This window comes from Larus michahellis, chromosome 1 (genome assembly GCF_964199755.1).
Source record: "Larus michahellis chromosome 1, bLarMic1.1, whole genome shotgun sequence".
Lineage (NCBI taxonomy): Eukaryota > Metazoa > Chordata > Aves > Charadriiformes > Laridae > Larus > Larus michahellis.
The window spans coordinates 120,593,902-120,616,420 of record NC_133896.1 but is presented as its reverse complement, the minus strand read 5'-3'; the positions used below and the strand labels follow the sequence as shown (position 1 = coordinate 120,616,420).

The window sequence follows — 22,519 nt, the reverse complement described above, 5'->3', positions numbered from 1 at the left end:
ACATCTGCAACTTACTATATGTGAGGTTTAAAAAAAAAATCTGCTGCTCCAAGCCCTAGCAGCTTATAGTCAGAAATATGGGTCCTTATCTGAATTTATTTTTTTTTTTTCTGAGGTTGCATTTCAAGAGTTGTCCCCATCCCCCACAGCCCCTGGGAAAAAATGCTGAAATGCATTTAGTTGATTTTAAGCTGCAGAGTGCAACGTAATTGAAATCTCTGATGATTTTCTCAACAACTCCTTGAAGGCAGATAGCCACAAAACGCTTTGTGCAGTGTGGTGGCGGCAAAGTGCCATCGCTGCTTGGGAGCTTTGCTGCTCCTGTGACACGGGCAGCATCTAACGGAGGGCAGCCCCCCATAACGAAGCGTGCCTGCCTGTCTCTTCTCTGGGGGTGTGAAAAATTCATGTGCCTTTGGTTGACGTCACCTGGCCGGCCGGACGCTCAGCCAGGAGGCGGCTGTGCTGGAGGAGGGCAGATTTTGCTGCTTCACCCTGTGTCATTCAAAAGCATCGTAGCTGTGCTGGTGTCTCCTTCCATGGGCAGGCGCGTGCTGTGCCTCCGCTAGCCCAGAAGATAGGATTTCTCCTGAGGTGGTGTAAATAATGTAGCCTTACTGGCAAAACTGTAGCTGGCGGACCTCTGAAGTACTGCCATGGCCTCGCTGGGCTTTGGGCCAGGGCCTGGGTAGCATTATTGCTCACCTCAAAGTTAGGCGATCCAGTTTGGAAAAGCGTTTCAGCCTGTGAATCACCGGGAACTGCCTGTAGCCCAATTGCATAGGCTCAATTAGGCTGCTAAATGAGGCTAGCGCTTATCCTTTTAGCAACTGAAACAACACATGATGCCGCCTTTCTTGCATAATTTTTATACCAAGAAAATCCTTTGGAATGTCAGATGTTTGTTTTGGTGGTGTTTTTCTTCTCACAGGAAACATTAAAGAAAAGAACAAACCTCAAGCCTCGTCTCGTGCATATCATCACGTTCGAAAAAAGAATAAGATAGAAAGAGAAGACGACGATGCTGCAGCCCTGCAAGTCTCTGAGCTGGAGAAATGCAGAGATCATCTGAATTCCATATTTGCCCATTGGGAACCTGTTTTCCCAGCGTCACCTGCCAAACATCCAGGGGAACCCCTCAAATCTGCTGACCTTGGAGATGAAACGGTCAGTCTTACCTGTGCGTCCATTTACATGGTAACTAAATGGCTCATCAAGTCCATGGTTGAGCACAGCCTCAATACGCAAAATGTTTCATTAACTCTGCGGTGGCTGCAGAATTGTGTCTTGCCGCACCAGCTGGCAGTGCAGGAGATGCTCAGGGATGAGACGCTGAGAAACAACATCTTCAAGTTTTACAGCCGGATCTGTGAGGCCAGCAGTGGGATGGCGGGGCTCTTCCAAGAGCTCTGTTTGTTCAGTTCGATCATGCTGCACCTCATGGAGGCTCAGGGCCTGACCAACAACAGCTTTCATGAACACGTGAAAACGTTGTGCCTGTCAGCAATGACGGAAGAGGATGCGAACAAGAAAGGTAACTAGTCCTTTCCTTTTCACTCACGTTACGAGGCGCGAATGGTAGAAAGTAGGTAGTTCGGTGTTATGTTTAATTCCTCAAAAGTCGGAAGTTGGCCTGTGTCTGTTGTGCTTGTCGCTTCACAAAGTAAAAGCTGTGTCTTCAGTGGTACGGGTAACGGGTTGGTAGCGCAGAATGGGGTCAAGCTGTAGGGGTTTCTGACAGTACAGCAGGCATACTCCCCCAAAGAAACTGGCCTTTCGAGGATTAAATTGGAGTTTGGTGAGGTATATAAAATGTAATTCCAAGGGGAAAGATAGCCTGCAACAAATGAGCCCATACGAGTATTGGGTTCTGATCCATACGCTGTTCAATGGTATCATTTGATTGCAAAAACCACAGGTCAGATTTCAGACCTTTTTTATTTATAAAGATATCAGAAGGGCGTGCTAACAAGAAACTGCCGCCTTCTGCTAGTGGGGGGAGGATCATTGGCTTTAGGTGAGCAAAAACCCCACAGATTTTCCATCTAGGAAGAGAATTAGGAAACTATTTTAAAACGTGGGTCTGGAAATAAAATGGTTTGGTTTTGTGTTACTGTGTGGAAATAGAAGAATCTGTGTTCTGATTTTTCTCTGATTTTTCTTCCGCAGCTGTTTGTGTATTCCTGACTTCTGTTTACGTTGGGGACATATGGCTTGGAGCGCAGGAGCCAGATATGTTAATAACCCACGTCAAATTGATCTGCAGTAGTACAGATGATGAATTGGAAACTCATAAACAAGGAGAAGAAACCATTATGCCTCTTTGTAAAACCCTTTACTCGGCTACATTGGGGCATTAATTCAGTGAACTGACACTTAATCTTTAATGTTATGTGCTCTGCCATCGTTGCTGCGAGCCATGAAACCCTGCTGAACTGTTCTCCGTACAAATCTAACTTGCTTTGTCATAAAGATCAATATTTTATTACTGTGTGCAAACTCGGAGGGGGGGAAATTGTATTCATCATCTCTCAGTGGAACATTAAAGCCATAATTTCCCTTTTCTTGAACAGTATGGGACACTGAATGTTATTTATATCATTTTTATTACAGGCATTTTTAACTTTATGAAGAACCAAAAAAGAGGGATTAGTGCATTGCCTCTGGACTGTATTTCAGTCCCCATGTAGTTAAAAATCCATCTTTTCCCCAATATAAGGCGGGGAGAAAAACTGCAGAACTTCACCACAATGTGGTATAAGTGCAAAGAACGAGCAGTCAGAGGTTTAGCTGCGATAATTTACTACTTCTTGAAGAACCCACTTTCTTTCATGATATACGATACCAAAACCAGTATGAACAGAAGACTCTGAACACTGGAATCCTGATGGTCTGGGGTACTCCTTGTTTTTAAATTAAACTGCTTTTGAAAGCATTTGTATTGGAGCTGCTCTGTTTTTATTCTCCTTTCTATTTTGTGTGGGTTTTTCAATTAAAAAAAGCCCTGACCATCACCACTGCTGGGACTTGCAACAAAGGCCCGTCTTCTCTCCGCTCTGAAAAGATGAGAGATGGAACTACAACCCCAATGACTTGCTGCTCATTGATTATACATGGGTTTTATTGGAAATTCTCTGTGAAATCTGATAAATTTTTTCTTGAGTGTGGCCTCGAGGGCAGTTGAACGTACCATTCCAGATACGCAAACACGCAGAGCCTGAACTTGAACCTTTGAAATGTAAAACAGGATTTATTAAATTGACTCATGAATAGGTGCTGTGCCTAGGTACCGCATATAAACGCTGTACAGGGGAAAAAAAATATGAGAAATGCACACTCCTTGTGATGTTTACATAAAGTGCCTTTTTTTTTAAATAAAAACCCGTGAGATGCAAATAACGAGGATTGCTTCTACATGTAAATATTCTTGTCCTAAAGAAGCTATAACATCTATATCAAAACTTGATTTACAAGTAAAAAATATTTCTTGAAAAAGCTGTGAGTCTGTTCGAGGCTCAATTTTGTGTCATGTAAAATCTCTAGGGTGTGACAACAGGAAATTTTATTTGCTATGAAAAAACCCTGTATTTTCCTTAGTTAAAAAACAAAACAAAACACAACAGGCACAATGAAACCAAAGGCATTCCAAAACTAAAGATGTCCTGCCATCTCATCTAACTGGAAAAGAAAATACTCATGACATGCAGGGAAAGAGTTTTTCATCTCTCTTGAGGGACGGAGCACATCTAACAGTGGTTTATAGTATTATTTTCCTGAGAGAATTAAAGAAATGAGGTGAGACCATTCAACCAACTAAGGCCAGTAATGCAGAAACACTTTCTCTACCCAAATCTTTCTTAATTGGCAATAAATTAAATTAATTTTCCACAAGTTGAGTCTGGTTTGCCCTTGATGGTAACTGGCAAGCGATCTCCCTATCTTAATCCTGCCCCACCAGCTTTTTCCTCCCCTTTCCCTGCCCTGCGCTCCTGCTGAGGGGGGATGAGAGCGGCTGGGTAGGCACGTGGCAGCCACCCGAGGCCAGCCCACCACAATATGGCGTGTGGCGTAGCGCAGCCCTTCCCAGCCCTCAATAAATTCACAAAACCCAAAACCGAAACACCGCAGCCCTGTTGTTACGACAGTCTCCGACAAGTTGCAAGCCCAGAACGTTTTTGGGTGTGCACTTGCCTGCATTGAAATAGCCTTTCACATGCCCTTTGGCCAAGTTTGCTTAAAAAAAAAAATAAAAAATTGTGTAACGGTGGCACCTGCGGGAGCAGAATTCATGTGTTGAAGCTCAGCCAGTTGGAAGGCTGATTCTGGAGTGAGATCTGATTCTAGAGGTAGGTACAGCAGATGCAGGCAGGTGTTGCTAAATTACTTGCGCTTAAACAGCTGTTTGCAGACCTTGGCATTTCCCTCTGGATGGAAGTAGCGATTCCTGACCGCAGTTTTGTCACTGGTAAGATAGGGAAGATAACTTTCAAGCCTACAGCGGGCTTCAGCTAATGAGATGCACGGTGCTATAGGAGTGGAAAGTACTGTCAGGAGACCACGGCTACGGCTGGGGCCAGTCGCGCGTGTTGGTGCGCTTTCCTTACAGTACTGCATCTAATTCCTGACCACTTGCGCATGAATCCACGCCAGGGGTCCATACTCAAGTGATGATTTTCTGACGGCCTGAAGTATTCAGAAAGGCCCAGGAGTGAGTACTTTCTCCCCAGCTTGCAACATTTAGTATTGCCACTACTGCTATTATCAAACTACTCAAGGTTGGAGGAGAGGATTGTTCATACACATTTATTTTCCTTTTTTTTTAAATGGTAGTTTTGGAAACAGAAAAATAATGCAAATGAACTGACGATTTAAAGCTACTAGCCTGTCACATAAAAAGATACATAGCTTCTATGTGTTTATCGGTAAAGAGACTGTAGCTGTGCCTGTGGGAATGTTTAAAAATAAGGCTTAATCTCTCACTGCCTTTGAGCTTCAATATATTCCAGTAATGTGGCAATTAAAAGATAATTATGAAGTCCTCCTAGAAATAATGGTCAAGCATCTTTAAAAGCCATAGACGGTTAGCAGTTGAATGATCTGTATGTGTGAATTACCGCCAACGTGTTCAAGACGCGTTTTAACAAATTACATAGATGGAGAGTCATTATCTGAAGAAATTAAGCTTGATTAAAATAAATTGTGGCGCGCATTTGGAAATGGAAAACTTGCCCCAGATATGGCCCGATGTTTTAAAACGAGGAGTTTCTACAACTTAATGCAAGTTACTTGCTTTGATGCTGTGGTGATGAGAACTGTGTGGATGAAGCTCCAGTGTGCTCCAGCTGCAGCAGGCCAGCGGTCTGGGCTGCCCCGGCCAAAGCCATTGCCAGGACAGGCCTTGGAAGCCTTTTACTCAAAATCCACAAAAATTCAGCGCAGTTAACAGCCCAGAAGAACGTATTGCTTCCTGTTGTACCTGGTGCACAGACCACGTACAGTTTGAGTTGCAGGTGGGACTCCTCAGGATCTGGACATCTGCCGCGGTGGCAGGAGAGGATGTCACGCAGCACGAGCGACTGGGCAGAACGCAGTGGCTTTCGGGGGGGGCGGGGGTGGTTTGGGGTAACATTTTTAGAGAAGTCAACTATGTCTTCGAAGCAGCAGCATGAGGTGATTTGGGTCCCACTTTGTTGATGCAATGCTGCAGGCCACACAGGGAAGGCCTCTGCTAACGGAGGACTCTGGGGAAGGGGAAATAAAGTGCTCACCAGGGAGAGCAAAGCGCTGGAAGGGCATTGGGATGCGTACGTATGGAAATGTCACAGAATGAAATGCATGTCTCTCCCCCCTCTCCCCTCCTCCCAAGTTAGGTGCTATAAGATAGGCTTGCATTTTGCATATTATTTATTACTGTTTATATACTTCATACTCAATGCCTTCCAGGTAATTTAAAAGGGCGGGCGGGGGGGGGAAGTCTCTCCAGTGGTTATGTACTTTGAGTCATTACTTCCAGTGCAACTAATGAAAGAACACCAGAATGGGAGTATTCACCTGTTCCGGAAATCCCCTTGGAATCCATTTGTAGAGAAGCAGTTCTTGTAAAACAAGGTGAAAAAAGTCTGCCACGAGTCAGGGAGGAGGACACTGGAGCAGACGGCGCCGGCAGGAGAGATGTTCTAGCTCAGATTAGACACACGTGGCAGGAATGATCAAAGCGCAGTTGCTGCATCCTTGAGGAGGAAAATGGGTCTGGATGGCCAGGTCCTCTTCCGACAGCCTTTGATGATACAGTGTGATTGCAGTGGGGTTAAAGGGAACTCCCAATTTGCAGCAGGAGAGCTGGTGCCGACAAGTGGTTCATGTCTCCTGTGAGAACTACCTCAGCTCTAGCAAAAGGTCAGGCTACCTGAGGGGAGGGGAAGGCTGTTGCAGCCATCGGAATTGACTGGTGGAAGTCTTTGGTTCTCTGATATATGTCTGTCTGCGTTGCACCGTCAGTTCCTGCAGCCTTTCCTTGTTTTCTCCATCTGCCCGTGACTCAGTCTGACTCAACAGACTTTACGCCTTGACAGGTTTCCAAGCCCAACACCAGTAGTAGTCAAAAAAGCAAACTGCAGAAGTGTTTATCTCGAAGATTAAAAAATTTGGAGATTCAAAAAAACAACGACAATACAAACATATGCCCGGTGGTTTGGTCTGTCTCGTGTGTTTAAGGCTTTTTTAACACAGCCCAACCCACCCACGCGCTGGCAACATCACAGCCCACGCTCCCCGTGTGCAGCATAAGGCTGCTCTGGCAGTGCTTCACTGTAGGAGTTTTTGCCGCCTGCTTGGGGACGTGGAATTTCTAAGCTTCTCCTGAAGTTTCAAATGAATGTTGTGTTGTCCTCAGCCCACCAACCAGCTCTGCGCTCTTACATCTATTCCAGCCCTCGCTGCCTTCCTTGGCCCGACTCTGCAGTCCCAGCTTCGTGCTTACTGGAGCTCTAAGGGTTCTTCACCCTCTCATGGGCTTTTACCTGGTTCTGCCTGGGTTTAGTGGAGCTCCACAGGTGAGGAGGTGGAGAGAGCAGAGGCCACCAAAAGCGAGGGAGTGTGAGTGGCCCTTCTGACTCTGCTCCAGCTGAGTTTAACCCACCTCACCGAAAAGCTTCTGTGACCCTCAAGGAGGGCTGTAGCTTCTGCTACACTATTCGTCAGCCCCAGCTGAAAGAAGGCAACTCGTGCGGAAATGCGATGTTGCTTTTGTGGTTTTGCCAGCATTTTCCTGTGATACAAAATACGATAAACACACTTCTCTTTTTTTTTTTCTAGTGCCTAGGTAACTGGCAGGTACCATTTCAAGACTGTTCAATGTTAACAGTTTCTTTTCCACCTACCATTTCAAAACGAAAGCAAAAAGCAATTGGTTATTGGTAGAAAAACTGTATTTCTGGGCAGCTGGTAAAACTAATGACTCAATTCTGTAAGACACTCACTTGAGCTAGTGCTGCCATTAGCGTTTTAAAGGCTGTTCTAGGTAAACAGTGTTTTAATAAATTTTAAATAACTCAAATATTTTTTGCAATAGAAAAGTAAATAAAAAGCATATTCTATCCTTGAGGGAACTGCTAAGCTTTAAGTTAGTGAAACAAGTTGTAACCCCTCTAGAAGCAGTTTTATTGCTGGTGTTGCACTGGACATTGTTGCTTATTTTTCAGCAGACAACCAAGTGGAGATGTCACAAACAGACGACTTGTGGCTCTCGTAATATCTATAAACAATTTTGGTTATGCTGCCAGTTAAGAAAGATCAATGGGCTGCTGCTTTTTTTTCACAGCAAGACAACCCAGTGAAAACTGATGCTGCACAGATCCCCCCGAGGATAACAGGACGCAGCGTGCACTCAGGTGAGCAAGGCAGAACTCTTCACAGGATGCGGGGTGTAACTGGTATAGGCTTTCTGCCGGAGAAGTAAATCTGCTCTCAGCCAAATGGGTCTTAATGAGAATCGCTCAACCGGCAGCACAGCCTTTGTGCTGTGTAATAGAGAGGAATTTTGGGTCTGAACCCTTAGGTAAACAAGGCAAGAGAAATTCTACAGTCAGCATCATCACCAGGTTCTAAATTGCTCTTCTAGCAGGCAACTCCAGCTACGTCGCTCAAATACGGCCGTTGTGATTTCCTTTTATGCATCCAGGACTTTTCAGGTTTGGCCTTTGTTGAAAGACATTTTTCTTCTTCTTCTCCTGAACTAATTCAGGTTTGTGGTATCAGTGTTTAATAGGCAGTCACAGCACTGAGCTTTTCTCTGCAGTCAGGAGGACTGAACTGCCGGTTTTGTTTAACCCGTTTCAGTTTTAACTCAGGCTCAGATCCTTCCGTGAGTGCCAGTTTCATCCGAAAAGGAGGTAGATGTTTCAGAAGCAACTACATCTAAGTATGGGCTACTGAGATCATTGCAGGGAGGCTGGTCACTGCTGGAACTTCTTTCTTCTACCTGGTTCCCAACAATCACCTGTCTGTAATGTGTGGAGAGAAAAAAAAAAAAAAGGTACAGTTAACAGGGACATCTGTTTGGAAAAGAGATAGCAGCAGTTTCATAAGGATGTACATTATCAAATTTTTACAAAGTATAGAAGTTGGTTCTTCTAACACAAAGACACTGAATCCAGCATGAGCGATGCTTTGGACTTTATCCACCATGAAAATCACGTCCTTACCAAGAAATGGAGTATGATCAACAGCAAAACGGTGAGCTATGGGTGATATTTGGTGACTCCCCCCTTCCCCTTCAAGACGGGACCTTCACTCCAGCCCTTAAGCGTGGTTCTTTAGCTGCGTTTGTAAAGAGGAAACTAGAAACTTTGTTACGACTTGCTCTGTACTGAGGGTGACGGGAACTGTCACAGCCACTTCTGAGGAAGAGAAGGGGAATAATGAGCTTCGTGTGGCTGTGAATGGGTGTACAAGGGACACGGCCACACTGGGGGCAAGAACAAGAGGGATGTGTGATATCTGGGGGAGACTCCTTGACACTGGGGTTGGGAAAAAGCAAGACACAGCTCTAAAGGGTGGTACAGATCAGAGCAAGAAAATGGAACAGACTAAAAAGGAGTGGGTAGGACTAGGGTAGCAAGAAATTTCCAGTGTACAAATAATAACAGCACAGAGGTGTATGGTTCTGTTGGAAAAAACTAGTTAGCGATGGGGTGGAGGGGGCAATGACACAAGAACAGCAGAGCGCATCCTGCCTCCTCCTCCCTGAGCCTTCCTTCCAGCAGCTTCCCAAACTTCACCCTTAAAAAATAAATAGCTGGCGAGTCCTGGCTTAGAAGCACTAAGTTCAATTCAATATGGCTAAATGCAGGATCCCAACAACTACAATTATCCTCAGGGCTTCAAAGGTGGGGAGGAAAACTACATTGGGAAGAAAAATGTAACCCAAAATTGAGAATGAAAATGGAATAATTTTGAAAAGTCTTATTAATGTCCTGGAGCCATGGCTTCCAAAGAAGACATCTTTGACTAAAACCCACATTTGTTTCAGTGGCTATACAAATGTAAGAAAATATAAAAACCAAGATAAATAGGATGAAAAGGAAAATACTTTTAATTATTTGGAGGAAGGAAATTATCAACTTTATAACTTCAAACTTATATTGATTAATTGCTAATGAAAGCTTAAAATATCTGTGCCTGACAAGACTAACACAGCAGGAATTTTGCTTAATGGTAATTAAAAAAAAATGAAACAAAACCCAAAAATCTCAGCCACAGGCCCACCACAGGACAGAGGCAGGCAGGTTTGGGGGTTTTCTTTGCTATGATGTAGGCACATTCAAGAGATCTCTCTTCTCTCTGTTTGACAGAAGCAAGGCAAAAATACTCTTACCAAAACAGGATGTTTTCTTTCCAGTCCATTATGTAGCTAAATACCATGAGCTAGCTATCCATATTTTAAAATCTGCTGGAGAACTTGCATCCCAGAGACCTGGAAACTGTTTGAGGAGAACTGCGTCTGGCTCTTGTTAATTGTTAACCATCCCTGGAACAGCAGGGAAGTTTGAGGAGGCTGGAAGAGCCCTAGTGTCCCAGTATTCAAAGAGAGCGAACTGGTCAAGCCAGGTCACCGTAAGGCAGTGCAACTGACCTCAGCGCCAGGCAAAATCATGGAATTAAAGCTAAGATAAGATACAACTGAAAAAGTATTTCAAAGGACAGAAAAACTAATTCCAGACCGTGTGGTTTTATAGACAGATGGGTTGCATGTGGTTTAGTTTATGTCCTTTGAGAGTGAGCTGACATAATCTCAGGACTGCCCAGACTGGGCATTCTGCACCCTCTGAGGAGATAATGTTGGATTTGATAATACGGTTGTTGACAGAACACTACTTCAATGCATGGCTCAAGAGTTATTTCACTCTTTTGATTGTCACTTGTCACTATTACAGGGAAGCCTTTTTGTGCCGTTTAAAACCATTTAACAGTTTGAAAACAAAAAGCCCCGTCATTTCAGGTTGTAGGAGAAAGGGCAAGAACTAGGAAGAACTTCAGAAAGCAACGGAGAGTGCCTTAATGCTAACACAGACAGCCCGCTTCCCAGCACCTGAGCAGTGCAGTCCCCGGCACAGCCCACCAGGATGGATGTTTGCCAGCTGGCACCAGACTTGGAGAATGTTTGATCAGCAGACACAGAGGGCATGTTCTGACCTCAAGTTCAGCAGATGGTGTTCTCTCAACTGCAGAGTCTCAGTGCATGGGAGTTCTGGAAGGACACTGGCTGCTGGTAAGCAACCGCTATTCCTGGCCTTGAGTTCACACATACATTCATACAGTGGCTGGTGCTAAATGAAATCCCAGCCCTTTGGTTTTCACTTGGAGATCAGCTATCTCTGAACAACCTCAGCACCACCCTACCAAGTATGGTACCAATCCCAGGCCTCTTGCCAGTGGCATGCTACCTGCTAAAAGGTACGGAGCATGTTTCTTTAGGTGACAGGAGTGAGAATGCTTTCCTGTAAAAAATTTGAGCTCTGGTGACCGAAGTCTTACAATAGGCTTTGACAGTTCATAGCTAACCACGTTCACAGCCTCTGCTCCTGTGGGTCTGACACCTGCTTACATCAAAGGGAGCTGGTTCTGTCAACATAAAAAGAGGAAGTTCTCCTAATGATGGAGGTGTGAAAGACAGCTTCATCCCTTGAAACCAGAGGCTCGAGAATAGCAAGATTTTTTATCTGCTGTTTGAGATTAAATTCAGAAACCGTACTGGGGAGAAACTGGGATAGATCCCCAGGAACACTGTATATGGGAAGCCAGCTGTAAAGACTTTGCTGTCTCAGCATCTTCTGATATAAGGAATGATGCTGTAATCCATGCAGACAAGTCATGTAGACCTCAAATACTGGTCTTGCGAGAGTCTCGACCATGACATTTCAGTAGCATTGAGAAACCAGGTTCTTTCTGAGCTCTTAGCCAATCTTGGCTATGAAGTTCAGCATGCCTGCGTGTGAGAAAATATGATTACTGCTAGTGAGACACAGTAGATAGAGATCACAGTTGAGTATATATTAAGTGAGTTTATACACTAACAAATTACCTTGATTCCAGGAAACAGTCTATTGTGATAGGAAAGAGAGGGATGAAGAAAGTAGAGAACAGGAGCAGCTGCCTTAAGAAAGCAGAAAATAGGAGTGTGGTCTGCTTAGCCAGAGAAGTGCCTCTCATGAGGATCTTCTTACTATAGTATTAAAAAGGACTTCCTCTCCCCAAAGACAAGGTAGCGTGCCCAGGTAGAGCTATGGAGCTATGACACAACTTACTGTCATCTGAAGGAACATGGTACCTTGAGTGTCAGATTCATTGCCTTCGTATATAGGAATAGGTACTGGTACTTTTTTGTTATTGTAATACATGGTGGTTATATTGTTCACTAATGAATATTACAGACTCGAAGGTAAGCAAAAAAAAAAACCCCAACAAACTTCTGAAGAGTATCTGCTCTCATGTGAGATCTATGGTATTGCTACAGATTTTTTTTTTCTGTCCTAGGAACCAAACCCCCTGAGCTGTCAAATATCCAAATTAGTTCCCCAGTTCCAGGAATGAAGCAGCTGTTGCAATTGATCTGGATGGAACAAAGAATTGAAAGAGCACATGAACAATGTACAGTTTGTCCACCAAACCAGTGGTTATCTGTCTGTCCATGAGGGAAACTCTCACCTGTGAATTGAGAAGAAAGCTGGCCACAGAACAAGTGTTTTCAAGTCAACTCACACATCTCTGTCAGGCAAGTAGTATCCTCAAACTATGTCACCATATGCCCCAGAAATGTTGGGTAAAAGTTGCTGGTAGTCAGGGGAAAAAAGTGGTTTCTTATTGCAAGAAACCTGTCTGAGGCCAGCAAGGCTCATGCTGCCAAGGAGTCCAGAGTCCTTTGATTGAGCCTGAGGCTACTACGACAGCAAGAGATGTGGATAAAGGATGAGACATGCAGGTCTTCCAACTCTCTGGGTACCCAATTTTTTTTTCTACATTATACTGTGTGGCAGTAAGGTGATAGCCAGGAGATTTTGGATGCCCACAGTGGTCTCAATCACGGCTGTCAGGAATGCACAGTCTCCAGTGAAATGCATAGGAAACCGGGGTGTCCTTTGGAGAGGTCCACGAAGGAACTTTCCCTGCCCCCTTTCACCACATTTAGTTCCTGCCTTGGCTGGGAACTGTGTCCCCTTCCTCTAACCTTAATTTTTCTGTATAATTTCGGCTGGTAAGAAACATAGTTGACGCAAATATTAATACTGGCTCTTGATTACAGCAGTGTGGTAATCAACTGCCTTGCCATGCTAATGCGTTTGAAATAATTGGTCCCATGCCCCAAACCTTTTTTTTATTTCTTTCTTTCTGTAGGGATAGTGTAACGGTGACAAAAGGGACTGGGACATGGATTCTTTGTGCAGCTCTCTTGCAAGCACCAACCCTCCCCCATCTCCCACACTCACTCATCTGACTTGGCACCAAATTACTTTGAATTGCAAAGAGCGTGGTGCAATCAGATCATGGATTCAGGTCCAGGACCTCTCAGTGTCTAAGGATTATGCTGTGGCATAACTAGATCTAGTTGTTGCATATGCCTTTCAGAAGACGCTGACTTCTTTTGTGTGTGGATATGCAGGCAAAAATCAGCAGACTATACTGTGATAGATGGCATGCCCTCGACAAAATAGGAAGGCCTTGATGTACACAGTGCTGGAAGAGAGATAATCACTCCATGTTATACGAGGCCAAAATGTCACCTTCAGGGACCCAGAGATCCAGCGGACACATGGCGGTGGGGGTTTGCTCAATGGTCAACTGAAGCAAGAAGGTACACTCTTATGAACTACCAGACTTGAAAGCACACTTGTGTCACCAGGCAGTTGAGCAAGCTGGAAGAGTACACGCTTCCCTGGATGTCCCTGGGCTTGACAGAGAGATGGATGAGGACAGAAACAGTGAAGGTAAAAGTTCTCCAGCCTTGACCAGTGACGTAGCTGTACGTTTGTTAATTGAATATATCAGAATTATCATGGGAAAAGAGACAGGAGATTTCAATACAGAAATTAGATTACTGTCATGCCAAGGGTAATGGAAGGATTACATAAAAGGAAGATGACAGGGGAGGATGATGGAAGTTAACAGGAAGATCTTTCAGGCACCACACTTCGTTTTATTGCTGGAATTGAGAGAAGTGTAATTGGAGTGGGGGTTAAAAAACAAATGGAACCCAATCAAAAAGGGCAAGTTTGGGTTTTTCTGGGGGAGCGTGAACAGTCTCTTCAGACACCTAAAATTTTTTTCTTATATTACATTTCAAGCCTAGAAAAATGGTAAGACAGAATGGTTTCAAAGCCTAAGCAAATGTCATCCAATACTGCTTTCCATTAATGAGTCATGGGCTCTCCACAAAACATTCCTAGACTTGCCTTGTTCACAACAGCTCTTTCGATGGACAAAAATAAATATATTAGAGATAAATATGGATATTTCTAAGCCAGGTATTTCACTCAGTAACATGACGCAAAAGTGAAAAATTAAAAAAAATTAATAGTTTTATTTAAATCTTCCAAACACTCTGAGATTTTCATGTATATAGACTTTTCCTGCCAGTTTTTTAGGAACAGTAAATTAATGGGAACATGCCTCTGTCACCCTATAATTTTATGTCCGTTTCCATGTGTTTCTTGTATTGTTAGTTTGTCTCCTGCTTTGTAGTTTATTTGGGCAAGTTGCCTTTTTTATTGTTGTTGTTACCTTTTGTGAGCATGCCAGAGGCCTCAGGGTGCCAACAAATTAGAATATTAGTGCTCTTTTTTGCTGCCATACTATACGTATTTCCCTCTACTCGTTTGTGACCTAATCTTGAACCTCTGCCTAATCTGCTGAGCTGAATTTTCTGGGTCCTGATCAGACTAGGAGGTGCAGTGGGCAAACGCATCCTTGTTTGCATAAAACGTGTTTGCCAGAAAAACTAGCAGCAAGCAAAGTAAACCAAATGTAGAAAGCTGCAAACAGACACCTGTCCTCAAACAAAGTTCAAAATCACAGGCGGCATTAAAACTACATTCCCATTCAACACATGGGTGCTGCACGTCAGCAGGCGTTGCGTCTCCATCAGGCACATCCACTACAGCTACTTTCACAGGACAGGTTCTATAATCTTTTAGGAGACTGGGGTCATGCCTGTCAACAGTGAGGTATTTATGTAGCCTCTCTTTTCAGTCACGGAGGTTACAGGTGGCAATATCCTACTAGAATAGACTAGCTGTTCCATCTATCTGCCTCTGGAGGATGTCTCCCTGTTTTGTCAAGCCCAGCTGTAAAAAACAGTCTGGAAGACACGAACATAGGGCTCTGAGATCTCTGTCTGCAAAGTGAGATATGCTGCACACACTCTGAGCCTGAAGATGCTATTATGCTTTACTAGGGTACCCATGAGCTCAAACCCACCTAATTCTGAATAGTACTCTAGTGAAATTCAAATTAAGGTAGTCAGGTGAGAGGGACAGAATCAGACCTGTAAACTTTAATCACTAATGGAATGGCCTGAGGCTAATTCCAGGAGATTCTGCCCCAGCAGAAAACCCAGTTTGACCATGTTGTCTCACTCCTAAGCTGACCAGTACTGTGAATGCTACACATCCATGGTTGCCAGGTGTTTCAAGTCATTTCACAACCACATTTCCAACTGATTAATACTCAGTCTCTAAGTGTGTTTGTAGTTTTACTGTGGGCTTACTATGCTGAAGGGCAGACGTTTACAGATATGGGCCATCTTTGTAAAGGAAGGTATTGTCATAATCCTGCCAGGACTTGCAAAACAAACCGACCAACCAAACAAAAACCAAACAAACCAAAATCAAAAAAAAGAGAGGAAAATTTGACCAGATCTTCAGCCAATTATAAATCAACAATTTCACTGAGTTAATTTAACCTACAAGAACTTAAAATTGTTTAGGGACTGAGTCATACACTTATTTGAGGCAAGAGAGATACTTGACTAACCTTCTGCATAAAAGGCCAGAGAATGATAGACCATAGGCTCCTCACAGTTAAGTTTTGGATGAATACAAATGCATGCTTTTCAGCTGTTCAGTCATCAAGTAAAAAAAGAATTAATCACAACCCATTTAATAGTCTACCCTAAATTGTTCCAGTGAATCATTACCCTCACATAAAAATATGTGGTACATCTCAGTTTGTGTTGCGTGAGCTTCCAGCCATTGCATTTTAGTGCAGTATTTTACCATTTTATAGTTATCGTGGGTTTCTTGAATTGGACACTATTGTTCTAAAAGATGCAGGCAGTTCACAAGGGGCATCTTCGAGCCACTGCTCCTTGAGAAATTAATTGATTTGAGTTGATTTCTCTCACTGTAGGATGTGTTTCTGGAACACAAATCAGTTTTTTCCTGATTCTTCCCAATTTCTTTAAAACCCTTTTTAAAGACTGCATTTTAACATAAGCACAACATTCTTGGGATGATCTAAGCAATGGCGTGCATGCTATTATCTTCCTGCTGTCACTAATTTTTCTCTCAATTTGATCAAGGTTTACAGAATTGCTTTGGGAGCTTGTGTTCACCTGCTTTACTACCATGATTCCAATTTCCTTTTCAGGTGTGGTTTACAAGAGGTACTTTCCCACTGTGTATGTAAAACAGACACTCTTACTTCCATAGTATGCAGCCTGGATATCTGGCATAAGTAAAATGCATGTTGTTTGCCAACATACCAAGCAGCCCAGACTGCTCTGTCTTCATGGTTTACTGTTCCCCCATCTTTCTGTCATCTGCAAACCTCGTCAGTTATGAATTTATTTTTATCCAGATGATTAATACAAACAGTGAATAGCAGTGGGTTGAGAGACACTCAAACCAAATAACAACATAAAAAGTGTCATCTCTGAATCACTTGAAGCAGTGAATGAATGTTTCATGCAGATTATTTTATCACACTGATCTATACTTACGTTATCTCTGGTTGTACTTACTTTACTGGAGTAGATCCAGAGCGGGACATGTACAGTAAAATAAGGAAAAGAAACGTCACAAATGCAGCAAGCCCAACCCAAAAGGCTATGACAATAGAATCTGTGGATACAACACAGTAGTTCTTGTCACTGGTACCGTAGCAAATATAAAACTCAGCAATACAATTTATGATCTCTAAGAAAGGCGTGTAATTTAATTATGTCAATTCAATTAAAAGAGGAATCTGAGTGCCAATTTGTTAAAACTCTTAAGATCCTCCTAACAGTTTATTGTAACAGTGCCTGGCCAGGGCTGGGGGAGAGGCTGGGAAAAAAAATCTCAGGACTAGTACTGTACATATATTTAAAAGATAACACTGAGCTCTTAGGATAGTTTTCACAGTTTCATCTCTTTGCAGGGGATACGGTTCCTTTTACAACATCACAGTGCAGTAAGCAGTGTGGTACTCAAAATTGAGCTGTTACTGCTCGGTGCACAGCCAAATCCCACTCTTAGGGGAAAAAGTACAACAACCCATGATCCTTAAGACGAGGCTTTTAGGGAGGGAATTCTAGCCTTGAAAGCATTTTCTACCAAGATAAATACCAGGGAAAGCTTGTCGAAACATGCCTGTGACCCTCACAGCACATCAGTCCAGTGGGAGAGAATGTGAACCTTCCCCTATTCAACTGCAACACTTCTGTAATCATCATAAAACAGTTCCAAATGCAGTCTACTTTATCAGGACTAGGTGGTTTCTTTAAGGAACAAGTAAGTGGATTCCTAGTACTAAAGTATTGATTCACAATTGGTTTAAAACAGCCTAAGAACCTGCCACTGCTGTTATCCCTGGTTCAGATGAAAACTTTTTTTTTTTTAATTAATAAAAGAAAAAAAAAAAAGATTAACTGATCCCTGATCTGGGTGACCAGAGCTAATGAGAGTCTAAGGTGGTTGGGGGAGAAAAGGGAGTTGCTCTCTTATGAATGAAGGCTAGGGGGCCGCGCAAATTATTGTCTCAGTTATGGGCTCGCTGTTAGATGGGATGAATCTGCTCCTACCCCAGTAGCACACTCAGTCACTGTTTCAAAAATGCTCCTTCCTGGGATCAGCATGGTTGTGGTGAATGTCCCAATTAAAGCCTTGAAAATGTTGTGTGTTCTGTAGGGCACAAATTGAGAAATGCCCTGAATTCATAACCGGCTACTCACTTAGAGTGAGGTGAAAAAGAAGGGTCATTGACTCCAGAGACAAATATTGACCAAGTTAAAATAAATCTTCCATCTCAAAGGACAGAAAACATTGTGTTCTTTGAAACACATCCAATATATTTGATTAGGTGTTTCTTTGTGAAAAAGTTCAGAACGTGTTGTCACCAGAGCCACAAAGAGATTAGGAAGAATTATCCCAGCTCCTTTTAAACCTAAAACTAGAGCTGATCCAGCCAGAGTGTTATCAGAAAGTTGCATTTTGGCTGGGCTACAGAGAAGGGGTCAGCTTATTTTATTCTTCCTCTGTTAAAAAAGTTTTACTGAGCTTTAATTCAAAGGATGGCAAATGAACATGTGAGGGCCAATATTCTGACCTGCTCTTCCCAAACTTATTAGGGGAAAAAATGACTGTGTGCTACTGGCCAACCCCAACTCCTCAAGGGAGAATGAGGGGACTTCTGTTAAAATAAAACCCCAAAACTAAACAAACAAAAAAAAAGCAAGCTCATGGTCCAGAGATATTTTGAAAAGCTCAAAGTTTTGAAGCATTCAAAGCCATCGGCACAGAAACGAAGAGTTTGGATTTAGAGAATTCCCTATCAGAGATATTTTGGTTTCATCCTTTAAAAGCAGCTTTAGTACCATTCATAGATTCACTGAAGCTAATCAAATTTGCTTCAGGTCTCATGGGGAGTCTGAACTCTTGAGGGATAAACAGAAACTTCTTGACTGTTTTTAAAGTCCTGCAATTAGGTTTGTTTTTTTTTTCAATGGGGATAACATATTTTAACAATATATAAAAAGCCTTTCTATTGCTAAATTTTACAGTCACCTTTTGTGTGTGTGTGCATATGTTTTTAAATAGCCTATTAGTTCACGGGCCAATTAAGCTTTTTATTATTTTCATACAAAATTGAGAAAGCTGCACAATGCTATTAATAGAAAGCAAGACCATGACTTTATAGCTGGATTTAGATTCATTTTCATGAGCCAAACATGGTCTCACAATGCTTCAGGGACAGGCCACATAACAGAGGAAAGAAGGTGCAGAGATTCAGATCTCTGTTTTACATTAAATTAAAAAAAAATTAAACTAATAAAAAAACCCCACAAAACAGGCAAAATTGAATTAGGGAGCTATAATCCTATCCCAGGGGTTATGATGAATATATGATTCATTTGGACTGATTCAGCAGCGCACCTAAACAAACGCTCAGGTCCCATTGCAGTCAAACAGCAAAGGTCTTCTGGAACATCAATACAGTGGTTATTGTAATCCTGGAGGTATCCTACATTTTGACAAACTTGGAATGTTTGGGGGTATCTGAGGGGAAATCATCACATTTCATCTGCAGCACAAAGGGGAAGGACTTGCTGAACTTATTTCATCTACATAGTTCCAAGCACATGAAGACAATAATCCCAACAGTGGCTTTTGAAGGTATAAGAATGTAAATATTATGTAAAGACAGGAAAACCTACAAAGTGTATTCATTGCTTGACTAGTGCTTTTATTCAAAACAAACTAAAAACTGACCAACTGTGGAATTATTTCCCTTGGTGTTTTCTTTATAACTTGTAACTCACTGTTCTCCCACTGGTATTTGGAGAAGGAAGAATAAAAGTACCAAGATGACGCAGTCTCCATTCCTGCTAGACTGCTGACATGGAAAAATGTCTATTTTTATAGGAAGCATAAGGGAAAAAAAAAAAAAAAAGAAAAACAGTTTCACTTCCCTGGCTATCAGAAAACCAAACCCAACGCTTTTAGTTTAGAAATTGGTACAGCCAATGTGGGCTCTTTAACAGACACAAATCATGGAGAAAAGCTCCATTTTGACAAGCTGCCTAGAAATATCTTACATGAACAGCCGCCCCAGGGAACTCAAATTGCCTTAACATTAACCTGCTGAGGGGGGAAAAAAAGTACATCCCAAGCTTGCATCTTTCTCTTTCTTCTTTGCCTGGGAGCTGAGCAGCTGAAATACAGAAGCCTGGTTTCTTGTGGATTTGCTTCACAAAGCTGAACCCAAAGGTGATTTCCTTTGGTGTCCAACAGGGCATGATCCCACCCTGCAGCTTTTTTGTCAGTAAAGGTCTTCACTCACAATGTTCCTCCTCTATTATGTAGCTACCCACCATAGAAACTTGCAGATAGTTCGTATCTTTGAGGCTCCGCTCCTTTGTAACTAGATCAAGTTGGAGTTACTGTAGTAGCAGATGAGATGCATAAACACAAAGTATGATTGCATAAATTGTCTCCTTAGAATATAAAAGACCTGAAAGGTGGCAGACTCCTCTACTTCTTTAGGAGCAGAGAACAACTGAAAAAAATAGTAACAGTTCAGTTTACTCTGCTTTTTTAATGGAAATAAGGCTTATGAGATCACCCATCAACAGTCAGACACACGTGTGGTAATCTCCTCCATGAAACTATCAACAAATTTAAATTAAATCTAACAGAAAGGGAGCATCTTCTCTCAAAAGCACAATTTTTACAAGTTTCAAGAGAACAGGCAGCTGGGTAAAGAGAAATATCCTATAAATTGCCACGGAGGGAAATGCTCTAACACAAACTCCACTTCTATTGTGTATTATGCGATCCAAACGTTAGAAAGATGTTATTAATGAGAAAAAAGGGGAAAGGTTAGATTCCTGATTTCTGTTTTTTGCTAAGCCAGACACATGCTGGGGACTTAACAGCTAGCTTAACTCAGCCATTTGGGATTTCCTTGGTGGAATTTGGGGGTAATTATGTGCCCTAACTTTAAAATTAAGAGAATTGCAGAAGCTGACCATAATGTGCCTGATCCCAGCAGCACCAAATGTTGTTCTACAGTGCCATGGAGCAAGATTTTATATATGGAAGGATTTACACCCTTACTTTAAGGCACGATGCTCTAAGCTTGGAGGCAATAAACCCTAGGCTCATTAGAGTGGACAGAAAAGCTTTTCTAGAGGCAGTGCAGAATAAGAGTTTCTGCTCCCTTTTCTTATTCTTGCTCTCCTAAGGCAAGCGAAGGACATGAAACTCCTAGCATTGTCCAGTTCAATCTTCAATATTAGAAAGACAGTTTCTTGCATTGTTAATTAGACAGACATGAAAATATTTAGAAAGACTATCACGTTTTCCTTACATACCAGATCACTATAATAACCTTGGGGAAAGCAATTTTAGTCTCTGAAACCCTATCTGAACAGTCGTAGTTGTCTTCAGTAAACTAAATAGCAACCAGTAAATCCCACAGCTTTGTCACTCAAATGAGAATAAAACCATATGTAGAGACTTTACAAAAATCGAAGAAAAACACTGCCTACAGCCTAAGTGACTCAAACATGCCTACCTGCTCTCCCTCAATCTTCATCAACCATCCAACTATGCTCAGTTAAGTTAATCCCTCATGACATAGCTTGTCGTTTTATCTTATCAAAATCTAACCAATGCAGCTACATTAGAAAAAAAATAAATTACTCGCCGCTTTAAGTAATCATAAAAAGACATCGCTATCTCATTGTGCAAAAACCAAGCATGAAATGGAATTAACTGTCACAGGGTGAATTTGGTGAATGCTATTTCATATTATATACCTTGAAAATAAACTTCTAAATCCAGCAGAGTCAGCTTCCATGGCAATAAAGTATTTTGACAATAACGTATATTATTACTTTATCTTACAGTTCTGTAGCACTAAGTCAAAGGAGGAAAGGTAATAGAATATGTGTTCAGCTTGATGTTCCTGGCTAGCGGAAACATACGCTTCTTCTTTTACTAAGGTTTTGAATGTTTATCAGTGGTAATGTAAGCCTTACATGCCAAGACAACAACACGATAGTCTTATGAAAAAGTCTGCTCATTCATTCAACTTTTCTGATAGTAGCATGCAGGTAACTAACACTCCAAACTACAGATTTGCAAGTCATTAGGTTTCTACTTAGCAAAAGGCTAAAAAAGAATCTGTCGTTCTAAATAAGAGTTAGTATCAGCAGTCTTATAACTTCAAATACTGAAAGATAAACCAAAGAGTTTCAGTATTAGTAAAAATTGCTATTAGAGCATAGTCAGTTGGGAAGGCAGACATCCATGCATACAAACCACGCACATATAACCCGGCATGGTCTCCATTGCAAGGAAAATAAAAAATAAGCCAGCGAGACAAGCTATGCAACATTTTTCCTGTACTAGATTAGCACCTACTAGTCTACAATACTTACATTTATTAACCTTCAACTTGCTTCCGTCTACTGGAATTGGATCTATATAATCCCAATAATATTCATAGGACCAAAAATACTCAGAGGAGTTTGTTCTGTTAGCCATTTCAGTAGTGCATTTTAAACCAGCTCAGAACTCCAATCAAATACTTTTTCTCATTGTACTTCAGCGCCCTCAGAAAGAGATTGCATAACTGATGCCTATGTAAATCACTCTGGGGTCCTGCAGCTCAAGGACTGCCTTGGTACTAAAAAACATCTAGCAGCAATGAATATTTATGTCTGAGAGATACGAAACTGCAGCCCTTAAAATGTAATCCTCGCTTCCTGGTGGGCAATTGTGTTATTCCTCGGTGTGTTTTAAACTGAGATGGATGTCAAGTGACCCAAGAATGGGCTGGACAAGGGCCAGCTGGGTCACAAACCCTTCCCTCTTAGAAACTTGCAGGAACTCAGCGCTCTCTGGAGCTGCTGAAAACAGCTGGCCTTAAAGACATTTCTGAATTTCTCTTGATGTAAAAACGTAAGCAAGACCAGACTTCATAAACCGTGGCCACACTTCATAAATAACGGCCATATTGGAATAACATGCATTTTGCTTTG

The 22,519-nt window shown here is 42.1% G+C and overlaps 1 protein-coding gene and 1 long non-coding RNA gene across 2 annotated transcripts in view; one reads left to right on the top strand and one right to left on the bottom strand.

The window, feature by feature from the left end:
• URB1 (URB1 ribosome biogenesis homolog) overlaps window positions 1-2,570 on the top strand; it is a 54,074-nt gene extending 51,504 nt beyond the window's left edge. The window contains 3 exon segments of the mRNA XM_074600801.1: window positions 932-1,534; window positions 2,170-2,342; window positions 2,344-2,570. Of these exon segments, the coding sequence (XP_074456902.1) occupies window positions 932-1,534; window positions 2,170-2,342; window positions 2,344-2,373 (806 nt within the window). The 3' untranslated portion in view covers window positions 2,374-2,570.
• A 3,318-nt stretch (window positions 2,571-5,888) lies between these two features.
• On the bottom strand, window positions 5,889-22,252 carry LOC141748563 (uncharacterized). The gene is made up of 3 exons (XR_012589030.1): window positions 21,917-22,252; window positions 16,514-16,613; window positions 5,889-8,501 (listed from the first exon to the last, which is right to left on the bottom strand). It is a non-coding gene; the product is annotated as an uncharacterized LOC141748563 (long non-coding RNA).
• Window positions 22,253-22,519: the final 267 nt, after the last annotated feature.